This window comes from Temnothorax nylanderi, unplaced genomic scaffold, assembly GCF_030848795.1.
Source record: "Temnothorax nylanderi isolate EJ_2023f unplaced genomic scaffold, tnyl_v1.0 TNYL_tig0006_pilon, whole genome shotgun sequence".
Lineage (NCBI taxonomy): Eukaryota > Metazoa > Arthropoda > Insecta > Hymenoptera > Formicidae > Temnothorax > Temnothorax nylanderi.
Window position 1 is genome coordinate 1,864,851 of NW_027249068.1, and position 24,352 is coordinate 1,889,202.

General features: G+C 40.4%; 1 protein-coding gene across 11 annotated transcripts in view; it reads right to left on the reverse strand.

Moving 5' to 3' along the window:
- Cic (Putative transcription factor capicua) overlaps positions 1–24,352 on the reverse strand; it is a 51,720-nt gene that overhangs the window by 5,815 nt on the left and 21,553 nt on the right. For 7 of the 11 annotated variants that reach the window (XM_071716348.1, XM_071716386.1, XM_071716380.1 and 4 more), the window contains 20 exons: positions 11,527–11,813; positions 9,572–9,969; positions 8,588–9,146; positions 8,239–8,496; positions 7,879–7,990; positions 7,557–7,763; positions 7,368–7,483; positions 6,260–7,146; positions 5,920–6,136; positions 5,565–5,645; positions 4,232–4,506; positions 3,608–4,024; positions 3,142–3,451; positions 2,735–3,048; positions 2,239–2,467; positions 1,912–2,127; positions 1,561–1,824; positions 973–1,171; positions 644–849; positions 87–563 (listed from right to left, as the gene is read on the reverse strand). In XM_071716348.1, the coding sequence (XP_071572449.1) occupies positions 87–563; positions 644–849; positions 973–1,171; positions 1,561–1,824; positions 1,912–2,127; positions 2,239–2,467; positions 2,735–3,048; positions 3,142–3,451; positions 3,608–4,024; positions 4,232–4,506; positions 5,565–5,645; positions 5,920–6,136; positions 6,260–7,146; positions 7,368–7,483; positions 7,557–7,763; positions 7,879–7,990; positions 8,239–8,496; positions 8,588–9,146; positions 9,572–9,949 (5,722 nt within the window). In that variant the 5' untranslated portion in view covers positions 9,950–9,969; positions 11,527–11,813. The remainder of the gene's footprint in view (positions 1–86; positions 564–643; positions 850–972; positions 1,172–1,560; positions 1,825–1,911; positions 2,128–2,238; positions 2,468–2,734; positions 3,049–3,141; positions 3,452–3,607; positions 4,025–4,231; positions 4,507–5,564; positions 5,646–5,919; positions 6,137–6,259; positions 7,147–7,367; positions 7,484–7,556; positions 7,764–7,878; positions 7,991–8,238; positions 8,497–8,587; positions 9,147–9,571; positions 9,970–11,526; positions 11,814–24,352) is intronic. The other 4 variants (XM_071716395.1, XM_071716399.1, XM_071716408.1 and 1 more) reach the window with 4 other exon arrangements.

Here is a 24,352-nt window from a genome sequence, read left to right on the forward strand (position 1 = left end):
AGAAATTATTTATAATACAGATCAATTCATAATAAATAAGAAAGATCGCACAAGACAGACTGAAATCCTTTTGTACTTGTACTTACCAGTTACAACGGGAGACGATTCGGAGACCGGCAATGGACTAACGAGGCTGTTAGCGCTCGGTGTCGAATTGGCTTTCAATTTTTGCCTCACCTCTCGGATCTTCAGTTGCAAGCTAGTCTTGGTAGGAAATATATCCACATGCTTAAGTTGGAACGTGGTAGTCGCTTGCGCAGACGGGAAGTAACCGTGCTCCTGAAACAACTGCATGACCAATTGTCTCCGTTGCTCCAGTATCTTCCTGTGACCGCGCTCGTTGTCACTTCTACCGATTCCCAGCACGGTATTCCCGGCACTGCTCCCAGGGGTTTTCGGCGTACGCGGAGAGCTGGGATCGACATCCATTAGATCGTTGTTGGTTCTATAAGCATCGACGTTGAAATCCGGGCCGAAGAACGTGGTGCCTGTCAGCTTAACACTCGACGTAGACTTTGGAGTGGCTGATATCGGTGTATCCGAGTCGATCTCATCCTCATTCACTATTAGAAAAAAAGTACATAATATCGCGAATGCAATTACACCCAAGCCTAGTTAAAACTATGTATAGATTATTATTTACTTGTGGGCCTATGAGGTCCTTGTGCGGATTTCTTTCGATAACCTGGCATCTGCATAGGTGTTTGCGGATGTAATATAGAAGCTGAACTGCTGTGGCTAGATGACCCCGGGGTGTTTATACTGATCGCACTCGGGCTTTGTATATCCTCCGGTTTGAATTCCGGCAACGACGAGAATTTTTCTTGAAAGTTCACTTGTTCGAGAACTCTGCAATTATTCGACCAGTGCGTTTTCAATGCATTACCAAATTTAATTTGATATATTTATAAACTCTCTTTAACGCAACAACATTATAATATGATAAAGAGATTGAAAATATATTGATAGTACCTGTCCATACCATCCTCCACATTTTTCTTAAAGAAGGAGCCCTTCTTGGTAGAGGGAGAAGGAGAAGTATGAGATTCTGTTAAATTTTGTTGTTGCGTTTGCTCTGTTGTTTGAGATGTATTTGTTTGTGGTCGATTATCACAATGTTGAGGTGTTGCCATTGGCCCATGGTCTCCTGCAGTTGATGTGGGAGGCATTGCTATTAAGTAAAAGGAATAGAAGAGGAACCGTGAAGGAAAGAGAAAAGAAAAAACAGTTTAGTATCAAATTGATTCATCAAAATTCATAGAAATACGTAAAGATATATGGAAACTACCATATATGTTTTTAACTATAAATTTTGATCCATTTAAAGTCGACATTTTTCCTCAGAAAGTGTCCGAGCACCGACAGCATTTGTATAATTAACAATAAAAAATACAAAGCTTTTACAATTTGATAGAAGCTAAACAACAAAATTGTTTTTTAGATAATTTCTTAAATGGATTTTGTCTCAACAAAATTTTGAGATATTCAATGTACCAGTAATATATTTATTTCTCTTGCATAATTGTCGAAATAACAAACTGTAATTATGTATTAGTGTACCCATTGATTGTCTCCTTTGCAATGGCGCTCGACCAAGCTGTGCCGGAGTTGGAGCAAGCATGAACGGACCCTTACTCGGCCCTATGTCATTGCCTTGGCCTTCATCGAATGTGTATGATTTATTCAACGGCAGATCACCGTTTCCGTGATTACTCTGAGGTGTATGCGGCGTGTGAGGCGTCGATGGTTGCTTATGTATCTCATTCGTTGCGGGAAGAGCGATATTTACAGTACCCTTTCTGTCTTCTGTTTTTATATTACTGACTGTAATAGAAAGAAAAAACAGAAGGTAAGTAAGTGCGTTACGCGTATTGCGATGTGTAAATACTAATAAATTCGCAGAAAGATTACCGTAAAACTGAGTGTGATTCGTAGCTAACTGATTGTCACTGTTCTCGGATTCCGCAAGGCGAGCAATGGAATGGCCAATCCCCCGGTAAGTCGACGTAGTGGAGATTGTCGATAACGCTGCCGAATAAGGTTTGCTCACAATCACGCTTTTAATTTCCATCTTATTATTCGAAACCAAACTCTGCACGGATATCGAATTGTTGCGGCTACTGGCGTCTGTATGCGGATCGCAGATACGTTATTTACGTTATGTTACGTTACGCTACGTTACGATACGATATATGCTTGAGACAAGCGAAGCAACAGGAACAATCTCTGTACACTCACCACTGATGGGTATCTGGAAACCACCGTACATCCTGGAGTGCGGCGGCGTCGGGTTAAGGTACTGCGATCCCTGCTGCGGTTTGGAAACAGCCACCAAATCGTTATCGAGCAATGTTAGAGTGAGCGGTGGTTGATAAGGGACAGTTGAAGTAAGGGGGCGAAGAGTAGTGCCTAAAGACTGCAACGGCTGCTGTTGTTTCAACAGCGCCATCATAGGTTTCGATCCAATCTGTTAGTATCGTTAAACCTGTTACTTAATCTCTAAGTCCGTGTCTAAAAATCTTTTATTCAAAAACTATCGGAAGTAACGTGTGCACTACTTTCTTAAGCGGACGACCGTGATGAGGTAACTCCGATACCGTCATCGGGAAACGTATTGCTTGTCGGCACGAATGATAGCTACTCTTAATGATCCGGACACATGTGCGATATTTGCGATTTCTCTAAACGAATCGCAAGAAATGTATGCTAAAGCGTCCACCCGTCTAATACTTACAGTGTGTAATACCGGAGCTGCTGTAAACTTAGGCATATTCCGTCCGTTCTCAGTGTGGATGCTCACAAGATTGTTCACGCTGTACTGCGTGCTATACTGCTGCTCGCCCTTTACCGGTTCCGGCTTGATAACTTTCGGCGATACCGGCATAGTTATGAAAGCGCCACCGGTAGGCTGGAACCCTGACACTCCTGTTGGATTGACAGGACTGTGATAAGGATACGTACTCGACAAAACTGATACAGTACTGCCTTTATCCATGGAAGTATGGTGATATTTTGTTGTAGATTCTATACCTGTTGAAGGTATCCGTGCTAAATAAACATCAAGATTGATATTGTTAAAACGACATTTATGTAACGTGTTGTGCAGACGTTACGTTACAATTGTTTGCGTTTCAGAAGTACCTTTTATTGGTTTAGGCCTGCACGTTATTTCCTGTTTAACATTGATCACTTCCCTCTTTTGACCGGTCACCGCCGAGAACTGCGATTGATTGTACTTCTTCTCCGCGTCCTCGTCTTGCGCGTCGTTATCACTGTCTGTCAATTTATCTTTGCACTTCAGATCTATTTCCGGCTGAGGATCTTCGCAGATAACCATTTGATCATCATCTGATCCATTTGCGTCGTCGTCCTGCTTGATGTCGATCTCCGCGTTTTCGATTTGCAAAGGAATCTCCGAAATCCGATGTTGCGTGTGTGACTGGTTCATAATCTGTCGATAATTTTGTCAATGAGCCAAATAGCTTTTCTTAACAAACGTTCAAAGTAAACAGAAAGAAGTTTTTTTACAAGACTTACTCTTTTAAACGCTACTTATTTTACTTGCTTGTAACTTGCTTTACATTTATATTATCGGGAAATTTCTTACCTCCATATTAGTGGAAGTCTCATTATATGTGGTAGTAATTGGAGTAGATACTTCATCGGACGTAATCGCTAATTGATCCTCCGACGAAGAACCTTGCATAGGATCCGTTTCTTCTCCCGTACTGTTCAACTTTGCCCTTCCCGTCTCGCTTCCTTTAAAGCTGGTCGTCGACGACTTCCGTCTGTCCTTACTGCACCACTTCCAGTCTGGATGCGCCTTAAAGTGCGCTTCTTTCACTTCCGAGGCAAGCTCATGATACTTTTGTTTCTCCTCTGGTCCCAAAGCATACCACCACTCTCCCAGTATCTTGGATACTGTCCGATTATCTTGATTCGGATGACGTTGATGCACAACGGCGCGGTGCCGTTTTGAAAAAATCATAAATGCGTTCATGGGTCGACGTATTCTGTCTTTAGCCTGCAGACAGTTAATGAAAATGTATACTCAATAAAAATATTATATTCTTAATATATTAATAGCATTAAATACAACTCGGTCATTATTAATATTAATATTATCGAGCAGTATTATATTTTTATTATTAATATTATGTATAATTTAACTCGTTTAATTATACTTAATGCCAGTAGTTAAAAACACACATGTAATATACATCGAACTTACTTTCAGTGGAGTCTGTGGCGGCAAAGAACTGAGCGATTGACTGCGTCTTTTATTAGCGTTAGCCTCCACTTCTGCGGGTGGGGTCGGTTCTGCTTCAAAAACGTCATCATCCTCTTCTTCGGCAGGTGTTATGGGATCTGAACCAGTACCAGGGCCATCTTCAGCAGGTGTGCTCATACTTAGTGGAATTGGAGGTGCACTCAGGGGTGGACTCAGAGCAGAAGGAGGAGGGCTCACCTCTGATTGTTCCAGAACTGTCGTCTGCCAGGAAAAAGCTGCAATGAAGTTAGTGGGTTAGTTGCAATGAGTGTGGTTAGTAATGATGTGGGAATAGCAGCCGATAAAGTAATGTTATGGACTTTATATAGATACGATATACGTTTTCGCTGCTATATATCCAAAAGGAACAATGGATTAGTGGATTAATGAAAAGAATTGATTGAAGTAAAGCTAGAATTAAAAACTATCGAAATATCAGTGATAAGTAACCAGAAGCTAACGTTACTATTTTGAAGAATATTCATTAATATACAGCATTTGTATAGCAATTGTAACGCAAATATGTCTAATAAATAGTCGTGATTCAAGAGTAAAGTAAATATTGGTTTGTCCGAAAAGTTCGTGCTGATTATCAATAGACATCATTAGAACAATTTATTTTATAATATAACTTGTTGAAATAAGATCTTCAATTGTATGAGAAAGTAAAAAAATGTAAAACAAAATGATAATATGTATTGAATAAAAACATTATTTAAACATAAAAATGTCTTTGCATCTTAAAAAATCTGCGTAAACTTTTCGAATAATCCAACGCTAGTAAATAGCCTTCCCCAGCATTAAAGTTCTTGTAGATAAATCCTTATTTGTATATGTTAAATGAAACGAAAAGTTAAGAGATGAGGATAAAGTTTGTTAATTAATTGCGTCTGCTGCAAGATTGGCAATGGTACATGGGAAAAAATTGCGAAATTAAAAATATCTTATGTTAAACACAATATCTGTGACAAATGTGAATAATATATATTTGCAGAATAGTATATAATTTTCTCAATTTAAAAGAATGAGATACTTTTTCTAATATTGATATGATAACGTAAGGAATACGTTATTACACTAGAGTACACAAAATAAATGCGTGAAGACCTGAAGAAATGAAAGAAACAAAAAGAAAGCTACGACAACGTAAACATTTAAAACATAATTAAGCATCTGTGCTTGCAACACTTGAATATAAAAAACAAATGTCCTTGCGTAATGTACCATTGACAAACTGCAACCTACAGCAATTCCATAGGCTTGATACATTTCAGTTGGCAGTCAGAACTCAAACCTTTTTTCCAGCTGCGCGCTGCATTGTTCAGTAATGATGGGGGATGGGGCTGGTATGCAGGAGGTACTTCGTGGCTGCCATCTGTGAAAGCCTTACCGTTTAGTCAAATTTGCTTGTATCATCAATTCGACATATTATGACATTGAGATCGTCGTTGCAAACAATTGCGAGATAGCGAAATGGGATAAAAAGGAAAGTGGAATGCTATAATGTTTGAACTTTTAAATTACGCTTAAGACGGTTTACAAAAGTTAATTATTAAAGACATGAGGAAAGATTTCAATTGGGGATACAAATTAGATAAGGGCTGTCTATGCTATGTAATAATGCATTCGTATTGCAATATAAAACTTACAGAGGATACCGTTGTTTTTTGCATTCTCTTCTCTAGAAAGTTGAGTTTTTGGAATTTGCACCAAATGTCCTGGCTGAACAATTACGTGCTGGAAGACGCTTGTCGGAGTAGACGGATTGGTTGCCTCTGTGGTGGATGTCATTACGGCACTCGTAGGCAGCGGCTGATTCCTCTGCATATCCATATGTACGGTCGTATGCGTGTTTACTTTACTCACCTAATGACAAGCAAGTAAGACGTGATTAACTTATCTATGAATATCCCAGTGTTACGCTAGTGTTAATATATCTAACTATAAATTGCCAATTTAACTTATTCATTATGTGCCGTGTCAACTTACAGGTTGCAAAACAGACAGTTTATCAATGTGGACGGATGAAACCGCGGGTGATTGTGGTGGTTGACACTGAACTTGATGCAATGTGGATACCGGCAGTTGGCCCGGATGGTGGTTGATCAGACTCTGCCGATATTTGTCGTCCTGATTGCTTATGTGCATGCCCGCCGGCGCCGACATGTCCATGCTGTTCTTTATCACGAGATACTTTTTTTCATGCTGCATCACATAGATCGGCTGACCCTGGGTCTGCGGCGACTGCGCATAGTCGACTGGTTGCTCCAGCGATTTGTGTACGAGCGTAAGATTCTGCGGCACTGGGATAGCGGACAGAGACATGTGAGGCGAGACCGGCGGTTTTATCAACTGCGAATTCTGTTCGATCATCTCGGTCTGATTGGGAAAATCGTTGCTCGACGTTAGCGCGTGTTGCAAGATTATGTTTTGCTGTTGCTGAGCGATCGACGTCACGACCGAGGGATGTCTCGTCGGTGGCGGACTCTGCTCCGACCACGACAAAGTCGGATTCTGTCCGGGTTGCATGCTCCGGCTCACCGGAGAGCTTCTTATCACGCTTGTCCCTAAACTGGCGGGGATAGCACCAGTTATCGGGATCGGTCGATTTCTGTCTACTCGATTCGGCTCAGGCTTTATCACTTGCTGCGGATACTGAACTAAAAAGCTCGATTGCGTAGGTGAGTGCTTCCATTTTGCGCCAGGAGAGATCAGCGGAGTCGCATGGTGAGCGGGACTCGAGATAGGCATAAATACATTATTCTGATTGAGCCCCAAAGGCGGCACCGGTGACTGGTTTATACATGGAGATATAGAAGACTGGCCCGTCGGTGACGAAAAAGCTGGCGTAGCCGATCTAGAGCTCCCCAAAGACACTGCAATAATGGAACGCGTTTAATCCATAATTAATACTATATAAAAACTTTAGAATATCGAATATCAAAAAATAAATTCTGTATAAACAGATTATCGACAGCTAGATGTAATATATACAATAAATTGTTTTTGTTCAAGATGATCTATAATAAAGTTATAATCTTGTCTGAAATATAAAGAAAAAGTCCTTATTAATTTATTGAATATATAGAGAATATACCAAGCATATTAGCAGCTTCAGTTTCGTCTTGATCGAATCTACCCGCTATTCTTCTGTCAACGTAATTTGGCGAGGTATCGGAATCTCTTGATGTTTCTTCGCCATCCATTTTACCACTGTAAACAAATTGAAAATAATCATAATAAATAATAATAAACAATCAACAAACGTCTAAGCGAATGTTCATACCCAGGAAATGTGTTCGTCGGACCTCTAAGACCAGATCCTTTTAAGCTAAGATGACGAGAACAGTATCCTCTTCGCTGGCTTTCCTTATTACAGTCCTTCTTACTACAAAGTCGACGCCACTGTTTCCCATTGTATTTTTTTCGTATTCCACTTGGTGTAACCACTATGTCACCCTTTTTATACCTATGTGGCGTTGCCGCCTGAGATCTGTTTAACAAAAAGTATAGACTCTTGTACAATTATTAATTAAGAGTTTCGCTATATTATATGCATTAATCAGTTTATCTTATGGAATGGCTACTATATTTGATAAAATTAATACCGAGGTGTGGCTGCCTGAGAACGAGGCGTTATACTACGTTGTTCAACTAGGCTACTGGTACTTCCTCGGCTCTGCATGCTGCTTCTTTTGCTGCTCCCTGACAATTTTGCATCTGTCAGTTGAATATACCTGAATTACTATACTATTGTTTTGACTAAATTGCTCTCGTTAAAAGCCTTAGCATTTCTTACAATATAGGGAGTACATTTTCAGAGAAATATTGAACAACATTTTAATAATCTACTCATTAAAATACAGATAAATATTCTGTCTTTCGCGTTCACGCGCACGCATGTAGCAATATAACCGGTATATTTTAATAATAATGCATAATAGTGAAAATTTTATTCTATATCCAACCTGCATCCGAGGGAAATGTAATATCTTCTCTGTCTAAGTCATCCTCGCTTTCTAAATCGTCATACGGCCGACTGCCATTACTTAACGCCGTGGCAGAATGCGCAGGAGTGCCTAAAGTCATGAGAGGACTGGTACCGGTCGTTCTATAATAACTCGTGTCACTATGACTTGATATATGCGATGTGTGATGAGAAGTATGATGGATCTGCAAAATTGGCACTGCTGTCGGAGCTTCCGTGGTATTGCGATACCCATGTTCTGGTAAATTTTAAAAAGGCAAACGTTACCACGCTATCGGTATCTTCTTAAAAAATGATTGATCTTATTGATTATATAAATAATTTGTTACCAATGTTCTCGACTCTTGTAGGATCGCATTCCTCCAGCCCCTCCTCCAACTCCTCCGCCCATGGAGGCTGTACTAGCCGCAAGTCCGCGCGTTTCACAACATAACTATCACTCTGATCGTTATCCTCCCGCGGTATTTTCACAACAAAACGATAAGGCTTCGTTAATATCTTGCACACTGTCCCTTTTACAAACACTTTTGTCGCGTCCACGTGACTGTTCACGGTCGGGCACCTGATGCAAACCTTCGTGTCCAATTTCACCTGTCCCAGAGATGGGCTTGCATCTCCTATCACGTCGTACCGTCTCGTACCCAGAACGTCACTATAACGCACTAGCTTCCTCTCGCCGTCGAACTCAATTAAAATCTCACCGTGAACAACGTTACGTATAACACCCGGGAAATAATATGAATCCCTTAAAGCTAACACTCTATGGTCGCGCCACTCACTGAGATCAATAGCAAGTCGAGGACGAGAACGTGAAGGTTCCTCGCGGAGAGAGTAATCTACCGCTGTGTTTTGAGGAGGTAACACTACTCCCGAATGAGCTGAGGGTACCTGAAACATAAGAAAAAAGTTCATGTATAACGCATACTTTCGAATAAAAGTAACTTAAGATAAATTATAATAAAGGTACATAATGATATGATATGATATATTATATATTAATTTGTTTACATACATATTTTATGTAAAAATATATATAAATTATTTTTTATGGTGTAGAATTAGATTTCTCCTTATAAAAAGTATCAATATTTATAATTCCGTATAAAGACTATAATAAGACGTAGAAATATATGTACATCAAGATTTTGTCAAATCCGATATTCTGTTCAGATCGCTATATAAATATATTTGTATATATTTATTGATCTTCTTTAATATTTACGATTTTTTCATATAGCGTTCAAATATCAGCCAAGATTACTGCTAAGTTACAGTAACGTTAAAATATCTGCTGGAACCATTCATCAACGTACTTGATAATCGGACTCTTGCTGTTGCGGCGACTGCCGGCTGATGATAGTTGGTAAGCTGGATTGTTGTCCTAAAATCGGCTGGCCGCTAAGCGACATAGCGGGCGCGCGTATATGGACCATGTTGTTGATGTGGCTGGTGACGTTGCTGGTCTTGTCCATCTCCTCGAGCTCGGATGGATCGAATTTTCGTTTCTTTGGAAGCTTTTTAGCGCTAATAGTGGGATCCGACGGGTCTCGTTGCGGTGGTGCAGGAGGCGGGGGTGGTTGTTCCGGAATAGGTTTCTCCTCAATCGAAGTACCACCACCCCCGCCTGCCCCATATTGCCCGCCGCCGAGGCCGTCCCGCTTCTCGTGCATCTCAGGGTGAGCAGTCAGCATCTTGGCCACCTCACGCTGCTCTAAAAGATTTACATTAACTTGTCGTTAACATCGGTCTTTGTCGAGAGAAAAAAAATAAGCTAATTTAAAAGGAATTTTTTCTCGAACAATATCGCAAATGTAGATTCAAATGTTTTAATCGTATAGTATAATTGAACATTTTAATATAAGCGAAATAGAATAAAATAAAATAATACGATATTTTTTGTGTCGTTCCTTTCTTACGTCTGTAGGATGTTTATTTCCTTATAGATAAAATATCATTTGATTTGTGATAATACTGATAATATATGATATTGAGGGTAATTGCAAACGTTCAAGTTAGTCGAAATTATCGATTACCCGAACGCGAATCAAACTTGACCAGAATAATCAGATTCGACCTCGACTTGAATTTCGCAAATGCTTGCGCGTCCTTAAATTGGAAACCTATTTTCATGGTCTGTATTTTAATTATCAGACTACAAATACTTATCACTCATTTCATTTAACCCTAGAATTATGAACACGAGAGTTTGTGAAAGCCGTTGCAAATTTTACGTCGCTGACATTCTTGAAGATATTATTTAACCTTTTAAACACGGAAGACGTATATATTACGCCTTGAAAAAGTAGCTTTATTTATAAAAGGCGTTTATATACGCCGTAGTTAAAAAAATTGTGTTTCACAATTTAACAAGAGTCCATTTGAATTTTAATTTTATAATCATATATAATGATTAGTATTCTCTTGAAAAAAAATTTATTTTCAAAAAACATGCGTTTTTAACGAAGTTACGTGTAAAGATATCCAGCTAAATTTGAGGGATGTGCAATAGAAAAATATAATGCGTAATCTTACGATTAACTTATCTCTGTGTAACCAGAGATAATTCGAACAATAGAAAGTAATCGAAAAATCACGATTGAAGCCGATGTGTTACCGGTAGTAGGGGAGACCGGGGCTCGTTGGCACTGTTTTCACAATTTCGACATTTAAGTTTTTAAACAACTAATTATCACGATTAAACAGTACTAATATGATAGAGAGAACCTTTCTCTACATTTTCATGCCAGGAACGCTCCTGTATACTGTATAGTTTCTTTGTAATAAGTGAAATACGAACATGCTGCATTGTAGCCAACATAGCCCATCCCTATATACGTTTGATTTCAGTCATTTTATTACAATAAATTACTGTTGTTCCTCAAAATAACATGTCGTATAGTAACAGAAACGTTAATTCTTTTAACTAATGATACGTCACTTTGATTTACTTCTCAAGCTGAAAAACATTAATACGATATTTTGAAACGCTCGAAAATTTACTTGCCACCTCTTGAATCGGAGTTTTCTCTTTTTCTATTTAATACTTGTTTGATTTATTTAAATAAAACTTTGGGAAAAGTACCTACGTCATAAAAGAGATATTTTGTGATAACTTTTCCATTGTTTTTTTCGCTATAAATACATAAACGGAACGCATTGCCAACTTGCCTCTTGTGCCAACGAGCCCCCCGGTCTCCCCTACTCCCGGTAGAAACGGGCAGCGCCGTGCGTTGCGCGCGATAAACCTAACGATGTACGATGTACTCACAGTCCGTACAGTCGAGAGGAGGCTGCGTGCTGAAATGTGGCGAGCTGTAGCTGGGAGGGTGGTGACACCGGCTGGGTGCATACCTCAGCACCCGGCTGTCGGGAACGGGATGCGTCGAGTCTGGGCTCTCTCGTCTTTGTCTCTCTCGCGACGGGGCTGTCGTACCCTCTCCCAACTCCAATTCTTCTTCCCAGCCCCAACTGCCGAGCATCCTCCTCCGAAAATTCTCTTTTTAGGCGGACACTCGTCGTCTCCTCTTTAATTGTTTCGCGTCTCCACTGAATATTCTGCAAAGAAAGAATGACGCCGGTTTTAAGCTCGACCGTCGACCAAGCCGACCCCCGTCAATTTCCCTCCAATCCTTCTCAACCCCGGGGACACGTCAGCCTTCTTTTCGAAAAACTTTCGGTAACTGCACGTGGCAACAGCCATATATGGTATGGTTTTCGTTGAACCAGGATTCGTCAATTTCGGCGAATTTAGAAGAGTGTGGTCCTTTGTCCAGATGGTACCATTTCGATAATGTCTTAAGTTTCAAAGTAACGTAATATCCGCATAATAAAACAATTTCTACTGAAAGAGGAATTCAATTTCATGCATATTGTAAAATTTGGAAAACAATTTTTCAGAGATTTAAACAACTTTATCATTATTTTTTAACGCAATCAGTGCGCGCGCGCGTTATACTTTAAACCGATTGGACCATGGAAGAAGGCAAGAAAGAATTTACGCCGCAGAAAAATCTACCAATCGTGGTCGAGCATTTTCCTCAATCTTTTCCTTGGGCATACCTGCGCGAGAACGTTCGACTGCGACTGGTCGATTCGTTTGTCGTTCGATTTTTCGTATGTGTCTTTGATTTTGAATCATGGCCTTGAACAAGTTCGAACAGGTATAGGCGCAGTCTTCGTAATTATTGAAAGAGAAGAAACTCGGGAAAACATGTGTGAAGGATAAAACTCGATGGTATCATAAAAAATGATGGTATCATACTAAACAACGCGAATGATATGTGGAAAACGTGAAAAACATGAAAAAATAATCGTATTTTTTTTCAATACGCGAGTATTTCCGGAATGAAAGAGAAAAGAACAGTCGCAGTAATACAGACTCCGTTGCGGTACAGATGGATTAACGATTGCGCTAAAACAGCAGAATCGAGTACGAACAAGTTGCGAGAATTTGACATGGAGCCGCTGCGAATCGCGAATAGAAGGCGCAACGAAATAAATGGAGAAGCGTAGAAAGATTCCGAGACGAAGTGAGAGACAAGGTCGACCCCATGGCACGATCGTCGATCGGAAATCATGCGTAACTGCGGTTAGGCGCGTCCGTTTTCGACTACTACATCACGCACTATACTCTGCTCGATTACCAGGTAAATATTACTCAAGTACTCGTAAAACTCAAGGCCGTGGCATCTTCAAACTTTGTTATCACTTTCAATGAATTCAATGATAATAAGATCGTTCGATCATTCGAAAACTGTGAGATGTTGAAATTTAATTTACTCGGGCCATGGGGACATAAAGAATCATAGTAGGAAGCTCAGTTAAGAAATATCTTCTTTGTCAACAATGACAATCAGTTATTTATACTTATTTTAAAAAAGAGAGAGATACTTATAAAAAAAGTAAAATATTTATATTAGAATTGGAAGATTTCAATTATTAGTTATACATGTTAAATAAATTTAAGAAGACGTGAGGAAAACCTCTCACAATAATTTATAACTTTTCAAGAATCGTGACTTTGTGACTCAGATCACGAAAATCTAAAAAGAAGCAAAAGAATGTTAACATATTCTTCGCCTAGAAATGCAAAGAATCTATTATTAATTAAGAAATTCTATATTAACTGAGTCTTTCTCTCCTCCTCTCTCTCTCTCTCTCTCTCTCTCTTTCTTTCGTGACCGCAAGTGTGGATAAACTAAGAGAGAACGCATCAAGTTTGCTACTCCCTCGGGTCTGACTCATGACTTGTCCAACTCACCCGCCTATACCCGAGAGAGAGAATCTGCCATTGTGTATCGTGTCCGCTCATTCGTTCCTGCTACCCACTCCCCGCGTCTCTTCCCCCTTCCCTACCCACGCACCCTTTCTTCGTAAGAGCGGGTTCTCCCGCGGGTGCAGATACGCTTGCAGGTACGTAAGGGTGAGTGCCCTACAAATGGTCAACTTGGAGAAATTTGACGAGAAGTCGCAAAATAATAACACACGCCTTCCAATTTGTGGGCGATAAAAATGTGGATGAGAAACCAAGCTCCCTGATTGACAGTAGGCTTCTCACTACATGCTACAATCGCTGTAAATTTTGCATCATATGCTGTAGTCGCTATAAATTTTATATTTCATGTCTTATAAATTGTTGTCAATCTCATATATTTTATATTTTACGGTATAGTGAGGATTTTCATCCGGAAATTCTGTATTTTCCACAGTATTTATCATGAATTTTATATATCTCATATTTTACACTGTGCACACGATCGCGACATTAATTTAATATTTCACATCTCGTAATGGAGTTATTATTAATGTATATATCATATTTCATGTAATTATTATTAACCTGGTCATATTTCATAATATCGCTATTAATTTTATTCATAATAATCATAATATAGTCAACCTAAATATATAATATTTTGCCTACGGTCCCCAAGGAACACAATAAAATATAATTAACACGATGTGTGGCAGCATGCTCTCGGCGTGCTGCCCGACTACAAAAATATCAAAATTACGGAAGCGGAGTAAGTTGCTAATTAACTCATACACCGATCAAACTTTTTCCCTAGGCTTTAGCAAATGGCGCCTTCCCAAGTCCGTTACCGCCAAATTGCACAAAAGATACAGCATAAGATATATTGGGGTCTCATGTTACCAGCAGGACTCCATAATCTTCCTAACAACAGTAGAATATTTGAAAAGAACGAAACTAACGTTTTTTCATACAAAGTAGACGTGAAAGAAACGAGAAAGCCTCAAGCCGGCTCGAAAAAATGTCTCATCGCTCAAAAATTATATTTTTATCGCTTATACCAAAATATTTGACTAAAGATACGACTTGAAAGACCTAGCCCGAAGACTATTTTATGTCACTAATCGTCATGCAAATGTTATTCGATAAGAATATGTAAAACTTTCTTTTTTCTTTTAAAGAGAATGATGAATGGTCTGACATTAGTGCGGAGTCAGCTAGTCGAATACGTCGTAAAAAAAGCTATCATTGACATCGTACCACTCACGATTCTATTGTTCATGAATGGGAATTTCCAGGAAACTTGCTTTCATCTTAATGGAAAATCTTTGTAACTTGTAACGTGTACTTTGATTTTTTTTCTCCCATTTACTCACCGAAATGGAATGCACTTTGTGTCAATTTAAGAAAACACCCCCATAGTAACGGAATATGAATCCTACTCTTAAAAGGCCCGACGATACGGTTCTTGGCCAGAAGCGTAAATCAGGCACCTGCCGGCGCTAGTGTTTGACGTGGTATTTCTACAATGCTACTAGGTTGCCAGGTAGAAGGGCGGATTTTGTAACAATTCCTGTCTTAGCGTTTGAGTACTATCATTGTATCGTTTTGAAAGATCCTATACCTGCAACACTTTATGAAGAAAGAACGCAAAACTCTAATAAAAACCTTACTAAATTTCGCATTGACAATACAAGAGGCTATCCGATCGTATTAAAATTTAAATTTAGAATCGGGTTTTTGCTAGCAAATTTGTTCAACTAAATATTTTTCTTCTTTCGTAACTTCTTAATATTCCACATTAAATTATTTTAAAAACTGTCTAATCTTGATAAATTAGCTTGATAATTCGATAAAATTAACATTTCCTTAGAAATTTCCGTTTGAAATTAAATGAATAAAATATCCACTAATACTAATTTGTATTTCTGAATCAACAACAAAGTTGTTCCTATGTAAAGTTTTGTATTATAAATTAGACTTATTAAAGTGGATTAGATTTTGATGACTTCTATATTATATGATTCTATATACTTTTTTATCTAAATAAGCATCAGCTTCGGCATTGCCACAGTGTAATCCTATGTTTCGTATAACATTTTACGATAATATGAAAAATATAAATAATTTATTTTTCTCAGCGTCGTTCATTTTACAGCGATCTATGTTTAACGACTTTTTACATTGAAAATCTTTTGTGCCATAAAAATTCATTAGCAATCGTTAGTATGATTTTCGGTTCTTTTACCGCGTAGGTTTGGTAGGAGTTATATTATTTTCAGAAAAGCGGTCAACGTGTGTGTGTATGAGTCAGCGTTAATTCCTAGCATTGACGCGCCCTGTAAGCAGGAACCATAAGGAATCCCTGCAGGACAGCAAAACCTCCAATATCCTCAAAGCTTCCTCTAGCAGTTTGTCAAGAAAAACTTAAGGATTCTCAGTAAATTCCAGTGTTTTATGATACACCCTATATAATTAATGTATAATATATAAAACTGCACAAGTATATTAGTTGCGTTTTGTTGTATGGGCTTGTGTATGTTTGTGTTGTGAAATTCATAAAGAGACTTCTTCCTTTATTGAAAAGATACAAGAGATTATGAACATTAATAACAGAAAACTAATTAAACAAAACATTTACAAAAATGTAAGACATATTTTGCATCATTCTTGAAGCTTTTCTTAGAAAGCAGGAACGCGATATACGGGATAATCCAGCATAAAAAGAGTAACAAAGCTGTTCTCCCGAAAACTATCCATAACGAAAAAAATTAGTCATAGTATTTTAGATTTTCGGAGCCTTTCATGTGACATGAATATTACTACAGGGCCCGGCAGGAGGGCAGGGAGACGCCCTTCATTTTTTAAGTAGCAATAAATTTTTGCATTTTAGATGACTTATCGTTTCGATTTAATTTCTATTATATGTATATATGTATAAGTTTAATTTGTTTTCAAACAAGTCTGCGAGTCAAACTCGCATTCTAAACTTAGTGAAAAATTTCTTAATTCAATACTAAAAACAATAATCGGTACGTAACGATATCGAACCTAAAAATAATTATTACTGCATACACATTTATGTACAATCAAGTTAATTATGATATCGTGAACAAAATGTGAATCTCGACTGAAATACGCTCATTTTAAATAACCGCACATCTTCCGTGAACTTCATTTGCAGCATCATATACTTATTTTCGTAACAGAGATGCATTCAATGTCAGACGTGATTTTACATGAAGAAAAAAATCGCTACATAATTTTTAGAATTTAAATCCGCGTGCAGATGTTGTCTCACAAACAAATTTATACGCCTATTTATACTCGTTCGCCTATCCACATACGCGAGAACGATATACGGAATCGGTACAGTACACGTTGAGCGGTAAATGCGCGACGAGGACGCGAAATGCCGCGGCGCGGGCGCACGTACGATTCCGTGAATCAAGCCGCAACTTTGCGGCGACGCGGGCCGTATGCATAATACGTTCGTTCCGCCGCGAGACGCGAGACGCGAGGCGCGGCGTGAGTTTCCGTACGACCGCGCGCCCGCGCCCGCGCCCGCGCCGCCGTGTTGCCGTCGTCGTACGCGAGAACAACGCTCGCGCCTACATAAATACGGCGCGACTTCCGGCGTGTATCACAGATAATGGTATCGCCGGAATGCACGTCTCGTTAGAAAAATTACAGACACCGTTTCCCCCGTGACACGCACAACGTCGCGCCGCCTCGCATTCAATTACCGCGGCAAGATTTCTCGTCGCTTTATCTGCGCAACGCCCGTACAAAGCCAAAAGGAACGCGGCAACCGTACAAATTCCAGACATGGTTTTACGTTGCCCTTCCCCTGACGGAAATTTATTTCGTCGTTGAACACCACCCCGGCAATCTACTCTCTCGATTCCAAAAACAATTTAATTTCTACGATAAATTACGAAGACGCGAGGGGGACACTTTCCAATCAGCATAAACTTGGCTTCTCCTCGGCAGGAATTTACCGTGAATTTCGGAAAAGCGAGAAGACCCGTTGAAACGATAAAATAAGGCACAGATTGCATAAAGTCTACGTATTGAAAGCAGAACGTGCTATATGAAGAGTGAAACGGAGATGAAACGTTCACGATCTTATCTTAAATCGCGACTCTTGAATTTCTTAAAGCTAACTCTCAAGTTACGTACGACCACTGGCGTGGTACGTCTCTCTCTTCCTCCATGTTACATTTTATACTTTCCCCCGCAGAATAAGGGCAGTTCGATGGGGTGTCGCGACAGGGAAAGTGACGTGTTAGGCGCATTAAGTGACATTTATAGCGATTTGAGCGAGGCATCGATGAATTTCCAGGCTCATTACGGCGTGACATTGCCCTTTAACGTTCCATCGTCACGCACACACACGATTCATACATTGTATTCTCGCATCTGTGCACGTGTGCACGTATCCGCGCGCGCGCGTGCATTCGCGTTGTACGACGTCACGTAAATCTTCACGTGTCGAGACAAAGGAGAAAGATTGATTCGAGTCTAGCGAACATTCAGTCATTGCTCCACGATTTTTTACATGTATCAATTTTTTAAGCCTGTGCTACAAATGAATAATTGTAATTCGTAGTAGATATATACGTATAGAATAAAAAACAATGTTTTAGGATACAAGGTAATCATATAGGCTTCCCCCTCATAAATCATATAAACTTTCTGCAAATGGAATCAATATGAACTTTATAGCGCGAGAAGTTTAGTTTATGACATCTGCCGTGGGTTAATCGACTCTTTATATATAAAGAAAGAAAAGGAGCACAGGAGCACGGGAACGGTGACTGGAAACTAGTTCCAATACCTTGAAACTGGAATCGAGCGCGCGATCTAAACTTCGACGACGACTCGATACTTGCGATTACAAATCGCACGTGCGCACCATTCATCGCCGATCTCTCGGCGGTGCTGGGTGGCTGAAAACGAAAGTGACCGTCTCCCGGTGATAATAGTCATTACTCGGAAGGGGGAGAGTGCACTCGAGCCGCGGCTGCATGCGAGGTGGCCGCAAATTATTCACGCTTATACGCACGCACGCGCACGCGCGCGCACGCACACACTCATACACACGCGTCTACGTAAAGTAAAAGCGGAGGCTCTTAAGGGCCGCTTCGGAGCACACAAATCGCAATCGAGTTACACGCGAGTCTCTTCCATAAACAGATTGACCGACGCCCAGCACACGTTCGTACCGTTGTGACGTCATATTTCCGTAACCAAGCGAGACAGAAAAGAAAAGAGAGAAAAAAGAGAGAAAAAGAGCGCACGAAACGTCGGCCGAGCGTTACACGTTAGTGAACCGTGTGTGTCGCGTTTCGCACACATGTGTGTGTGGTGTGCGCTTCTTCGCGTGGCATCCCGAGTGTCGGTCGAAACGTACCTCTCCAACATCACGTTACGTCTGATACGTCGCAAACGTATAAGTCGGAAATAATTTTGATACCAAATACTTGTCTCAAAAAGAGTTTCGACTCGACGGCCATGAAAATAGTAATTTCCTCCCTCACGCCTCCACAGGGCACAAGGAATCTCCTTTTATTCGCGGCTATCTCGATGGACAATCTTCATTAAAATTACGAGCGAATTAACGAGGAAGCGAGGGAACTTTTAGACATGTTGTGCAAGATCGTTCCCGAAGACGAATAATAGCGCTGTCCTAATCTTCGCGAGGTTTATCGCGTTGCACGGGGAGCAGGCGCACACATATACCCGCAAACAACACACACATGGTAGGTAGTAGACATACAAAAGATCGCGTGTAACGGATTTCAAAACAACGAAACACATTGGACGCGAGTTTAGCGCCCGGGATAATACGCGCTATGAAGAAATAAAATTCACACGCTTGCGCAACCGCGGATGCATCCAAGAGTAACGCTCGCTTCGGAGCGCAGTTCTAAGTCACAAAAAAAGAGTCTCTCTGTTGTTCAATTCTCGAAAATTATTTACAATTGTCAAAAGTGTGCCGAGAATGTGGGGTAATGTTGAACAACGAGACGCCTTCTACTTCGACGATGACTCCGTTTCGCGCTAATCCCGAATACAATTCTATTCTCACACTCAAAGAAAGAATAGTATACCAGAGACTAAAAAATCGAGGCGAAACTTTGACTATGTGTTATGAAGTTGCGGTAAGAAAACTGAATAAATTGTGTAAACTAAAGAAACACAGTAATGTTAACCGTTTGTAGTAAATATGATTAGAGAAAACAGTGATGTAAAATAGTTATAACGAGAAATTATTGACACAGAAGAATTATTGACATAGTTATATTAATGAGAAATTATTGACACAGAAAGTATGTTATAATCTCTCTTTCAAGCGAGTCCTTTTGGAAGTACACTCCACAAACTGTGATCTCGTAATGCAGCGACGCTTACCGACTTCCTGACAGCATTGCGTCATCGTTTCTGTCAAAGTCGTCGCGCAATTTTGTGTTCATCGGCGTTTTACTGCACTGAATAATTAACGTTCGACTCCGGCTATGTCGAATTCCGTTCCGTTCGGTCTGCGGACTGATCCTCGCGGTTTTACATGCTCGCGTTACCGACGCCGTTTACGCCGCATAACGTGTGTCACAACGCATACGCAACACGCACGTAATTCCGCACCGTACGCAACGTCGCGGTGCAACAACGCGGCCAATGAGCGAACGCGTGCAGCCGTATTTGCACGCGGGTGAGCACGTGCACGTCGATTGCAGAAAAAAAAGGAGGAGGAGGAGGAGGAGGAGAAGGGGCGAAAGAAGAGAGTCGTGTACGCGGTGTCAATATTTATTACAATGTCGCCGGAGGTCGCCAAGTTAAACCACGAAAGCTGCACGAGAGAATAACGGAAACCGCATGAGAGATCGTTCCTTCTTCTCCGCGTTAAATTAAAGAAGAAGTCAAAAATTTCACAAAGTGAATGCTCGTTCTAGGAATGTCATAAGAAGGTCGTCTTTAGACGACTATTTGTTTCAGCTGCATTTGCGGGGGCTTTCATCGCGATTAAGATAAAACGTAAATGACTAAATAAGTTCTAGAGAATGTGTCTCTTTTACGCGCGATAACGACCTTTATTTATTCTTGAATTTTACGATGATCTTAGCGATTGTATTTATCTAGTTCTGATGCTTTCAGGTTAAAAGGGCCTTCAGAAATATGAAAAGATATGGCTATAGGACTGATAAGTCTTCTGATATAACCGAGGGCTCGAAAATATAAATGAGAATAAAACAAACAAAAGTGGAAAGCGCTAGAAAAGGGAAACAGATCTACTTTGCATGAATCTACTCTGCATTGTGTTAAACAAATTTCTTCTGTTTTTATTTAGAAACGTACGAGCGGAGTAAGATTGTGAATTAAAAGTTTAGGAATTTGAAGACGCCGCGCTCGTCATTTTGAATTCAATGATTAGCTAATTGTGAAACAGAGAGCAGATTTAATACTAAATATGTATGATAAAAAAAATACAAGATCCATTTGGTTACATTTACCGCTTATGATATTTATAATCTTTTTTTTTTACGACATTTCTGATCGGTTGTGCAATTATATAAGGCGAATGTTTAACGTAACACTCTCGATATTCCATTATCTTACTCCGGCATTATTTATATAAGTATAATATACATATAGATACAATTAATATAACGCCGCGAGACATGTTTTATCACGCAAGGTGTTGACAGCTTACTGGCGCAAAAAGATTCGTGGACGATTCGAGACCCCGAGGACCGAAAAAGAAAGGCTAATATCGCGAATTAGCTGTGTAAGCTGTGCCGTCGTTAACAGGCGCCGAAATCTCAGACACGGATCTCGGATCCTCCCGAGATTATTACTATTAATCTCGCCACTCGTGCAAACACGCTGATAATTATTTTCGGCGGTGCTAATCGAATGTAATCGATCGGAGATACGTATTCAGAGGATCTACTCTCCGGAAGGAGAGTAACACGCGCTCGTTACGTTTACCAGTCGCTGATAACGGCCGCGCGGCGCGAACGGCGATAACGATTATCATGTACGTGAACCTTCGTAAACCACGGTCCGTCCGTTCCGCATAGAAACGACGAGAAGAAGAGGCAGCGGAGAGATGATGAAAAGGGGAAAGAGGGAGAGAAGGGGGCACCGCTTGTGGAAATTTTTGATACGAAGTATGACGTATCGTAGTTTCGTGGAAACTACTGAAGAATTGTGGCTTTACTTCTCATAGTTCTACAGTTTTTGACAGGTCGAACAAATAGTTTCGGCCATTAAACCAAAGAAAATGTCTCGAAACAAATTGAGACCTTGGGGGAGATTCTCTCCGACATTGAGAAATAATTCCAAAAAGTTCTTTTAAAGGAAAAAAAAATACTGATCGCACAGCGACGGGCAAACGTTACGAATTTACCGAATTAAAAAAACTCGTAGACGTTTTATTCGTCGTAAAACGATTCCCGGACAATCGTGTCGATCTATTGGCGTTGCAGCAAGAGTGGATGATAAAGAATGATGAAATATCTTCTAGACAAATTGACGGGCCAAAGAGACGTATCTCCAAGTATTAAGACTTTATTACCCTAGCTTGAGCGACGCGTGTAAAAATCATACGAAACAGAGATACATTCTAGGATGGATAACGCAGCGAAATAAGCGCGGACTCGCGCCTCGAAAAATCACTCAAAAAGAACGAAAAGCACCTCTTATCGTGACCCGCGCGCGACAAAGATTTTTCGGCCATTTTTCAGCGAAATCGTCGAGCTGCCTGTTAGTTCCCCTTCGATTCAAAGCGCGACGTAATCTCATAAATTGGCAAGTATAAAAGCTCTATAAAAAGACAAAATTAACTCCACGTTTCCCTGATGTATATTATTACACGTTACGAGACACGGATCGTTCCACCGATCGAAACGCGCGACTGTCCGGGAAAGCGGAGTAATTCGTCCAAATTGACACAAAACATGAAATAATTTTATATACGGTTCGTATTTTTAACGTTTCATTATTTCAGCTTTCCGTAAATTTGACGTTATTAAACTCAGGTAGGGGATTTATTGATTATCTCTCATGCGTCATTGCAGAATTTATACGGCAAATACGGGGGTATGTCCGTATAAAATATAAAGTAATCTTTTTTCTATTCGCTAATGAAAATTAAATTTGACCAACGATTCCGAATAACTATCCGGTGAAATTCAGAATTGGTAAGAAATTTATGAGTTCGATAGGGATACGTCGCTGAGCGACAGGTCGCTTGCAAGATCCTACACGAATTGAATCCATGTGGAGTCAATTCTGCGCTACGAGATATACCATCGAGAAGCACGCGATACCATGTGTTTCAATATATTGACACACTTCGCGATCCTGTCACAACTCCAGATCGTAGATCGCGATCGGCTCGCCTTTATTACACAACGGCCGCCGGCGCACTGTATAACAATCGAGGCAGATAACGCAAATTTGATAATAAATCTGTATCGGTATAGATCGCTATAACGCATAACAACCGATAAAAAACGTGTGGAGGCGCGTAAAACGATCGCCGTCTTCACCGATCTTTTTGCTACGAAATCGTCTCCCCCTCTCCCTTTCCCCGGGAATTTAGATCAGCGATATTAAATCTGCGACGCTCCCTTTCTTTACACTCATAATTACATAGAACACGTCTTTTATGTATCGTGACAAAATATATTTCGTAACGAATCTATTACGGTGAACGTGAATTAAAAACAGAACCTGCAAATTTGTACTCTAATATGAGTCAATTTATTACCCCATTTATTACCCCATTTCGTTGAAGAACTTGCGAGCAGGCTAATTTTAGTTGGGCTTGCTTGCTTGTTTTAGAGACTATCATTCATCCGAGGAACTTTAGAGTCTCAAGTTTTTTTTATTTTCCATACAATCTACCTAGATCTATATCTTTTCGCATAAAGACTGAACAGCTGACACCGAGCACGTACTCGGTGCAATAAGTAGCCGTCCCGGTCAAAGTATTAAAACTGTGCTCACGACAAACCTGATCGGGCGGATCAATGAACCCAACTATGAATATTCGGGGATTGCGCCATTCGCCGGGGAAGAAGAAGAAGAAGAAGAAGAAGAGGAAGAACGGAAGAGATGTGGAGATGTGCATGCGCGCGCGTGCGGCGTCATAATCTTATCGTCGATCGCGAGTGATTCAACTTTGAACTTTCCATTGGCCATCGGACGAAAATACACCCGCGGATTCGGCTATCGAGGTGGCACGGTTCGATTTCTGGCCGGGGGGGGGGGGAGGAGTGGAGGGAAATACGCGAATAACATCGTCACGGCGTGATATTTTCGCGAACCCGTGAAGAAACGGTTTTTTCCCCATTTCCGTTTCGATCGAGATGACCGTCGAGGAAACGGCGAACAAAGACGATATTAATCATCGGTTTCATCAGCGTCGCTCGATCCTATTAGCCGCGATTGTATCTTCGCCGAGAGATAACGCTCGAAAGAAAGAGACAGCGAGGAACAGAGAGATGGAAGAATCGTGCGGTTAAACTGAGATTACATTATACTTAAATCACGCCGAGCGAAGCCGTATAACAGAGTGTGCTTTTAATATCTTGTAGCATTATAAAGAAACCTTTTTAATACACCACGGGCCGTCGAGAGAATTATTACCGCGGGATAACGTACATAATTATGCGTAGCACAGGGATGCGGTCCTCATATCCCGTCGCCGACTATCTTCGCTACGGAGGAAGGTCGACGATCAGCGCGGGGATGGGATCTCGAGCGGGGGAATACGTGACTTGTGCTTAAAGGTCGAGATGCTTCGCGGTGAGACGACCAAGTGTCGAGGACT